We start from the raw sequence: 9,529 nt of genomic DNA on the forward strand, positions 1-9,529 counted from the left end.
TAACCTCCATATTGGTATAGGAGCAGAGGGTCAAGTTTATTTTTTTGTCAATTCTAATGGGGAAAACTCTGGATGTAGTTACACTAGCTAATTTACAGCTATTCTTATGATAAAAAGGTTATAATTTTCTCTTTACTATAGATGTTCTGTTGTCAATGGTTTGGAGCCTTTGAGCCAACTTCCATTTTGACTGCAACTTAAATCTCATACCACTAGGTGCTACCCTTTCTCTATCATAGGTGAATCTGCTTTATGAAGAAGACTGTTTTGAGTGAAAACTAATCTTGATTCCCAGTTTCCTCTGTGCTATCTGAATACAATTAGACTTCTGATTTTTATTAATGATTATTGGTGGGGAACATGATGGAAACATCCTTCTAAGCTCTGATACAAGAATTAAAAAACCCCAACTAATCAGTATCACTTGACATAGTGTTACATCTTTCCTATAATGTAACCAGTAAAATTATTGGAACACAGATTAAAATAGCACAGACAGTCCTGATACGACGCTAACAATAACAAACAAAAATACTTGCCGGTCTTCTTTCAAGTCACTATTACTCATTTGGAAATGACGGGTCACTATACAACTAAAGAAGTTCACAGACTTGTTTATCTTTACAGAACCCAGGCTGTCCATTACTCCATATTTAGCTCTTTTAAATGATTATGTATATTTCCTAATAAGACATTTTGTTCCAAATGTAGCATTTTGAGTGTTATATCTACTAATACTCTAATTGTGTCTCCTACGTAAAATGAAATGAGTGTAAAATACTGAGATTACGATAGTGTTGTGCAACCAAGCGACTGAATATTTATCTGCCATATCAATGTGATGTATTTGTTATCCATTTTTAAAATAGCTTATTTGAAGTGGAATCCAATTCCATTTCATGGAAATATTTCAAAGTGGGAGAGAAGAGATGGAAAATGATGATGCTCCATTCCTACCCAAGATTCACCAGCTTGAACTAATGAAGAGAATGTTGAAATAGCTACTGTCCCTTTCTTTTCAGGCTATATTAGAACAACCGAAAGCAATCCCACTTGGAAAATACACAGAGAGTGTAATATTTTTGAACAGACATTGCTTTACAATTGTGTCTATAGCTCTAGATATCATGATGTGAAGCACATTTATCACATAAAACGATCGCTATTTCACCGAGACAGGCTTCAAACACAACTTGTGTCATGGTCCAGTATTTTGTGATACAGTCTGTACTAGCAGAGACTTCCCCTTAGAACACTCTTTCTTCACTTTATAGATACCATACCACACTCTGCATATGTCCTGGTTTATACTACATTTTACTGTATTTTACCACCTTGTACCCAGAGATAGTTAGCCTTCTGTGGCAGGGATCTGGATAAATTTGTCTGGCACAACTCCCATCCCTTAGTGTGCAGTGCCATGTACTCAAAACAGTGCTATATAATGATACAGTGAACCAGTCAAATGCTGCTTCCTAGCAGGTGCTAGGTTTGGAAACAATGAACATTTATAAGGGGTAGCATGTGAGGGAGCAATATAACTCATTAATTTGTGCAACTGCTAGAGAAATAAGCCTAAAATTAGTTATGCTCTAGCCCTATTAACCTAATAAATAGGTTGCAATATGCTTTTGTTAACATATTTTAAAGCCCACAAGAAACACGGAGAAAGGCACAGTTTATTGAAAGGTAAACTAAGCACCCATTTATGCTGATTCAAATATTTGAAAATCTATATATTCTATTGTAAGCTCTGTTATAAATAATAGATCTTGCCAGCATTATGTGTTCTCACTTTCTGGATGCACAGCTCAATCACAAGGCTCTCAAAACATTGCCCACACTGGAGAAGATTAGTTTAAAATATGAATTAGTGGGAATCTCTAGAAAGCTACCTCAAAACACTGAGGGTGCAGTTGTAGGAAGATACTAGTTTAAGAGAAGGAGAGCCAATATCAACCATCCCCTAAAATGTTGCCAGTTAACTATAATCTGAAAATCTAGTGTACATATATTCAGGGTCAAATGGTTCTAATACAATTCAAGAAAAAACCCTTTCTAACCAGCAAACAGATACAATAAGTACTGTAATACAATTAATCTTTTTTCCTCATAAAAAACAATGCCAAAACCATTTTACAGTTACATGGGTAGCAGATCAGTTCAAGGTTCTTTTCCTGCTTTTGCCATGACAATGCTATCAGACCAAAAACCAACAGCATTCTTTAATTTAAAATCAAATGAGATTAACATTTTGCATTGTTACCCACAACAATGAAAATTTATTGGTGGTTTAATGACCCTTTGGTAGCCAACGTTTTACCAAATAAAAAGTAATAGGACTGCCTTTAAAAAAAAAAGTTTTCTTTGTTCAACTTTTTCTTTCCTCAACATTTCCTGTCTCAGTTTTCTTCAGACTAGATTTGCTATATGTTCACTTCAAGTGATGGTTTTGCCAAGCCTATTCTTGATTCCTTTCTTAGTCCAAAATACCTTTTCTGATTCTCTGTCGCTTCAGCATTTTCCTTGCCAGCCAGTTTTTTCATTAATCATTCTTTCTATATATACCCACCTGTTTCTTAACTGTTTTTCTTTTCCTTTGTAAAATGCCTCCCTTTTGAGCTAACCTCCCCCTAAACACTCTCTTCTCTTAAGCCTTTCTAAAGTCTCTTCTTTCTCCATGCCCCCCCCCCATGGACCTCCAAACCTATGAATGCCCAAAACAAGTTTACATCTGAGATACCTACAGAGTGTATTGCCTGCTGCTATAACACTCCTCAAACTTTCATGCCTATTCAGTTATTCTCTGCTGAAAGACAGAAAGAGCACTTTCACTCCCAGAGGAGAACAGCTGAGAAGCTGGAAGCAGTGACTATCTCTGCTGTTGCTTGCAATGCCCATGACATAAACCAATATGTATGAAATTCAGTGGAGGTAATTTACAATCAAAAGAAAATCAAAAACAAACTTCAACCAATGCATTTAAAATATATATGCATGTATTGTACAAAAACCTAATCAAATGAATCAACGCTAAATCAGAGCTATAACATCACCTGATTAAATACATACATTCACACAGCCCTACATGTGTCGTCTTGTAATTAAAGTACTGGTTTATGTGTTCTACCTCTACAGGATGGAATATATCAGACCTACTCAAATGTTTATCATTTTGATATTGTCTCATTCTCTACTGACTGAATCAAGGACTGACATGAGGATTACCCCCATCCCATCATAGCTATCAGCCAAGGGAAATTCTTCATTCATTCAAGTGGCAAAGTCCTGTGTATTAGAGAAGAAGATTGTAAATTCTGTTCCCTCGGTCATAAGACTGGCACCTTTGGTATCTGTACGTACGTCACCACCATTCATGAATATAACAAACATGCTGCAGTACTGAAATTCAGTATTGGCTTTCTTGGAACTTGTGTGCGTGACATTAGGGATCAATGTGACAAAATACAGAAACTATCAAAGAATTTATTTGTTGAACTATGTGGTGAACTACTTGTGGACTATATCCTGCTTCAGCACTGATGGTACAACAGTAAGTGTTTTTACAGATGCCACCATTTTAAAGAGCAATAGACATTTATTATGAAAATGACAACAAGTCTTAACTCCACAGAAATGCACTGGACTAGAGAAAAATACATGAAAATATAGACTACATGTTCATGTAGGAAATACATTTTCTTTAACAAAAAAAAAAAAAAAAAAAAAAAAAAAGGTGGGTGGTTGAGGAACATACTTCTCATGGTGTCAGGGCCCCAGGGGGAGATACAAGTTTGGACAAAAGCTTAAAAAAGACTAGTGCAGCAAGCTCCCTGAATGATGTGGGATTAATTACTTCACCATCATTAACACTTTTAATATTATTTTCACGATTCTGCATTTGTGATGTAAATAAATTAAAACAATGAAAATGAGACAACACCAATTGTGTGAAAAGGAGATAAATTTGACTGAGGGATGTCCTTCATCAGGAGCAGATGAGAGGCATTGTGTATAGGGATGTATGGAAACAGCTTTGACCGGTGGCAATCATTATTTGCAGTACCAACCCAAAATAAATGCCTGAAGTTTATTCATAACATTTAGGAACTTTGCATTACATTGTGCTATACATATCCAAAGTACTGTACAGCCATTAAATCCTGATTCCTGCCTGCGCTGTGTAAGGTAAGCGGCTAACTACTTTGATGATGTTTAGATGGATGAGCAAGTGATCCCGGGTACAAACATTTCCCCAGTGAATCTCAGGCCGGAGCCACATTTGGAAAAGGGATCCGGCTTTGCAGGGGATTAGGAAAGAGACACAGGGGCTCTGTAGTCTCCCTTGTAATTGGGGAAGGGAGGGTACGTCAGTGTAAATCCACCCCCTTTCGCTCCGTCTGAGTGAGAGTCTCTGCGCTCAGCTCTGCCTCCCAGTCACCCTCCCACGCCTCCTCCGAGGTGCAGCAGCGCTACATAAACACAGCCCCGCTGCTAGCGCAGGGGACTCGCCTCTCAGCCTGACCCAGGAGGCTCGCCCAGCGGGCAGCACGGGGGAAATAAGCGAGGCGAGGTGAGGCGGCGGCTCCTTCAGCACTTGGCGTGAGGCGCGGCGGCAGCTCAGCCCGCGCCCGCAGAGAGGGAAGGGGCCAGAGGAGACGCTGCCCGCGCCCGCAGTGAGCGGCTCTGCCAGCGCGGAGCAGAGGACGGCGCAAGGGGCCGAGAGGCGGCGGCTCTTCCCACGGCCGGCGGGAGGAGAGGCGGCTGCACCCCGCCACCCGCCGGAGTAAGGGCAGGAGGCGGCAGCGGGCTCGCTCCGGGATGGCCCTGGCGGACAGCGCCCGGGGGTTGCCGAACGGGGGCGGCGTGTCCCCAGCGGCGGGGCCGGGCTCGGGGGCCGCGGGCTCGTCCGCCTTCCCGGAGATCGTGGAGCTGAACGTGGGCGGGCAGGTGTATGTGACGCGGCGCGGCACGGTGGTGTCGGTGCGGGACTCGCTGCTCTGGCGCATGTTCTCGCAGCAGCAGCCCGGCGAGCTGCCCCGGGACAGCAAAGGCCGCTTCTTCCTCGACCGCGACGGCTTCCTCTTCCGCTACATCCTGGACTACCTGCGGGACCTGCAGCTGGTGCTGCCCGAGCACTTCCCCGAGCGCAGCCGCCTGCAGCGGGAGGCCGAGTACTTCCAGCTGCCCGAGCTGGCGCGCCGCCTGGCGCAGGGCCGGGGGGCGGCCGGCGGGGGGACGCGCCCCGCCGCCCTGAACCGCGACGGCTCCCTCTGCGCCGACGAGCCCCCGTCCCTGCTCGGCTACCTGGAGGCGGAGCCGCCCGAGGCCGCGGGCGCCGCCTCGGCCCCGTCGCCCACCTCCAGCCGCAGCCCCTCCGGCGGCCCGCTGCTCACCCCGTCGCAGTCCCTGGACGGCGGGGCGGGGCGGCGCTCGGGCTACATCACCATCGGCTACCGCGGCTCCTACACCATCGGGCGGGAGGCGCAGGCCGACGCCAAGTTCCGGCGGGTGGCGCGCATCACCGTGTGCGGCAAGACCGCGCTGGCCAAGGAGGTGTTCGGCGAGACGCTGAACGAGAGCCGCGACCCCGACCGGCCCCCCGAGCGCTACACCGCCCGCTACTACCTCAAGTTCAACTTCCTGGAGCAGGCCTTCGACCGCCTCTCCGAGGCCGGCTTCCGCATGGCCGCCTGCTCCTCCACCGGCACCTGCGCCTTCGCCCCCGAGCAGGGCGGCCCCGCCGACGACAAGATCTGGACCAGCTACACCGAGTACGTGTTCTGCAGGGACTGAGCCGGCAGACACGCCGGGGCAGGCCGCCCTGTGCGCCCCCAACCCCTCACACACAGCGCCCTCCATCAGCCTCTGCCCTACACTCCCCCCATGCCCCCAGCTGTGTGCCAGCCCCTCCTTCCCCCGCACAGGAGATGTTCCAAACTCTGAATGTCTCCTCTCCACCCCTCAGACGCAGGGGGTGAGGGGAGCTCCCTCTCCCTTACGCCCAGGGACTCTCTTCCCACGAACTGGGCACCATACCCCACTGAGAAAGGGGGGGGATACCTTCTCCATGTTTTAACTTCTCCTCCTTGTCCCTGCTCAGCAACCTTGCAGATTTACAACTGCCCACCCAACTATGAAATGGTGAGTGGGACAGCTATCTGTGATGATGGGTTATCCCTCTTGCTCATGATTTTCCTCCAGGAGGTGTGAGAGATTGGGGGCTGGGAATGACTGATCCTCCAGGACCAATTACTTCCTTATCCCTTCCTACTCCATCTCTATCCTTCCCCAAAGCCCTGAACTTAGAAGCTCTTGAACTGGATCAAGTGTGTGTGGCTGGTGAAGGTGGCTGATGGCCAAGGACAAGTATCAAACCAAGTACTCTGGATTACCAACCACTTGAACTGTTAAACCAGCTTGGAAGAACAATGTCTATCCTCACTAGATATAAAGCAACAATTTCTTGAAAACTTACAGTGCTTGTGAATCATAACTTTCATAGGTGGTGTAAAATCCTTAGTGTTACAAAGTTACCATATACAGGAACTACATAAAAATCCATTGCACGTTCCTTAAACTCCTTTAAAGTGGATTGGTGTGACATAAACCAGGCTGGTCAGAGAGGAGGTAGAGTGCCTGTTTCCTATGAAAGTGAGATTTTTAGATGTTGAAGTGATACAAGTTTACAAATCCAAGTAAAAACAAGTGAATCCTGCTTGCTACTTTCAGTGTTGTCATGTTAGCACTATATAATTGTTGAAGCTGACTGAAATGCTTCCTCAAATGGCTTTCTTAACAAAATAAATATTGATTTTTAGTTTTTTGTAGCAGTATTATCAGAGAAATCACACTGCTAAGTAACATTTTCCTAGGCATAATAAGTACTTTCTCAAAAAAGGTACAGAACTAAACGCAGCCCCAACAAAAACAGGAGCAACAATCATTCCTTCAATGGGAGTTACCCCTCCTTACAGTAGTGCTGAACTTAGTCTATATAAGCTAACAAGTTTAGAACTGCTTCTCTTCCAGAGGAAGCAGCCATAGCTTTCTGTGGAAGAACAACATACTATATAAGCACAAGCTTTTGTAATAAATGAAGGTTTAGCCTCTCTTTTTAATAAGCAGCTAAGGATCTGAGTACAAAAGCACTTTACACTTCTTGAATTTTAAAACATGAGTTCTCTATTCAAGCTTCAACAAAAAAATTACACCTTTTTAACCATCCTAAGCATTCAAGGACTTTAATGGTGCATATTAAAGTTTGAGGTTGCAAAGATAAAACTGCGGTTTAATTGATTGTCCTGACTCTTGTATTTAGAGATTACTAGCATTTACAATCTAACCAAAGAGTTTCACATTGGGATTTCATTTTTAAACCTTCTTTCCTTTTTACAAAGCTATAGCTTCAGATAATATGAAACCTTTTTATTTAAGCAATGTTCATCAATTTGAGTTCCAGTGCTCTCTTTTCACCACCTAGTCTTTAACTAAAGGCATGCATGAAAGTAATACAGAAAATAATTTGCAGTCTTAGTTTTTTATACATTAAAGTAGAGTTTATCCATGTGATTAAGCTGAAAATATACATGAGAGAACAGGTATTGTCCAGTTGTAGATAATTGTAATATATTTTTAAAAGTGAAATATACATTTCAAATTAGATGAGCAATAATAAGATAGTAGTGGGAGGCCAGTGCACCAGAAAATAGAATGAAAGCTGGTTGTCCTATGCCTTATTCTAAGCTGATTTATTTGTGCATATTTTATCTATACCACAAGTGAAAGGATATTGATCACAGCTACTAAGTATTTACAATGTCATTCTTAAGTCAAGGACTGTCTTTTTCTAGTTTCTGTTAAGTAACTTTCTCTGAAGTATGTTTTTTAAAACTTTGTATAAAATGGGTTTTCAGTAAGTGTTTAAATTAGCTCCAGCTAGTTTTTTTTTTTTTTTTTTTTTTTATAAAAGAACCTTGTACTATGGCTTAATAAATCCATCATAGGAGTTATGAATGGAGGACCGTTAAATTGAATTTGAGATTTAGTGTATATACACTATATAAACATTTTACACGAATCATTTAGTTTTATATTCATTTTAGTGCTACAAAATTTCATAAAGTATATCTAGCCTGAACACTTGCATATTATTCTGTATACAATATGGTAATGTTTTGATCCATTTCTTATACCTGTTTCTATGGAAAAAACTAAGTATGAATATCAACATAATTGTAGAACTAAGTTTGTCTACACTTATTTGCTTGAATGTGAATTATAACTAAACTTCCTGTTGGCTAGATGCCCCCTTAAAATGAAGATACCTGTATTTTGATCAGTGTCTGTTTAATTGCTAGCAGATGACCCAAAAGCGCATATGATTATTTAAAAAAAGAATGGGTGTAATAAAATCAACACAAACTAATCATTTTTTCTAATCTTTGTGTTTGTGATATTAAAGACTAGCCAGTGACTAGTAGTGAGATATGGAGCTTTTCACTTAAAGGTCACTGGTTCTAATCTGGACACAGGTTGGTAGTGACCTAAAGTAATTAGCTGTTTGATAGACTACCAATAACTATGGTAGCTATGTAAAAAATGAGTTGGTAATTGCCCACTAGGAATTTGACTGCAATCTTCCACTGGACAAGTTACTGACTCTTGCTGTCTCTCTCAGAGCGTAAGGAGTGAGTGGATGTGGTTGCCTTGAGAGGTAGTCTCTCTCCAGGTTAATATGGAGGCATGCTAATGGAGCACTGTATACATTTCTGGAATTACTGTTGCTCACCCTTTGCCTGTTCTGTGAATAAATACAAGTCTGATACTATTAATGAGAACTAACTTTTTTTTTTTTTTTTAAAAGGCAGTCTCTTAATTAGAAAGGAAGCCACAGGTACCATACTTATTAGTCCTATGTGTCATAGATGGTATCTTTACAACAAATGTTTGATAGGATGTTTATATTTTTATACATGTAGATAATTAGCCATATAGTCATCCTTTTTTCACATTGTATAGTGTTGGAAACAGACATCCTTCTAGGAAGATGTTACAGACCAAATTAAATTCTTGTTCTTTTGATACTAACTTAGTCATGTTATTTATACTGTCCTTGCCTCTAACGGGAGTAAAATCTGCATGATGACATTACCCTTACTTTATATTTAACAGCATTAGGTTCACATCTTCAGCAAAGCTTCCTAACGAGTCGGTAAAACTGAAACATGGAGCAAGGGATAGTATGTGTATAGTGCTGTTTCTCTAAGGACATTCATGATGATGTGTATAAAGATTAGTAATGCTGATAAAGAGGACATGTGTGACATGTTCTCTTTAAGATACACAAGAAACTATTATGGTGCCAACTTTGGTGATAGGCACCATCCATCAGTTTAGAAGAAACCTTCATTATTCAGTAGCTTAATTTGGATAATATAATATAACTGGCCAGCTGAGATATTAACATTAGGAATTCAGGCAATATTAATGTAATTAGTAACTATTATAATACTGACCTCTAAAAAGG

The 9,529-nt window shown here is 42.1% G+C and overlaps 1 protein-coding gene across 1 annotated transcript; it reads left to right on the forward strand.

Moving 5' to 3' along the window:
• The first annotated feature begins 4,821 nt into the window (after positions 1–4,821).
• Positions 4,822–5,796, forward strand: KCTD12 (potassium channel tetramerization domain containing 12). The gene has a single exon (XM_065423621.1). It carries the CDS (start codon positions 4,822–4,824, stop codon positions 5,794–5,796), a length of 975 nt encoding a protein of 324 aa, XP_065279693.1.
• The last annotated feature ends 3,733 nt before the right edge of the window (positions 5,797–9,529 follow it).

The sequence above is a fragment of the Emys orbicularis genome, chromosome 1, assembly GCF_028017835.1.
Source record: "Emys orbicularis isolate rEmyOrb1 chromosome 1, rEmyOrb1.hap1, whole genome shotgun sequence".
In the NCBI taxonomy this organism is placed as follows: domain Eukaryota; kingdom Metazoa; phylum Chordata; order Testudines; family Emydidae; genus Emys; species Emys orbicularis.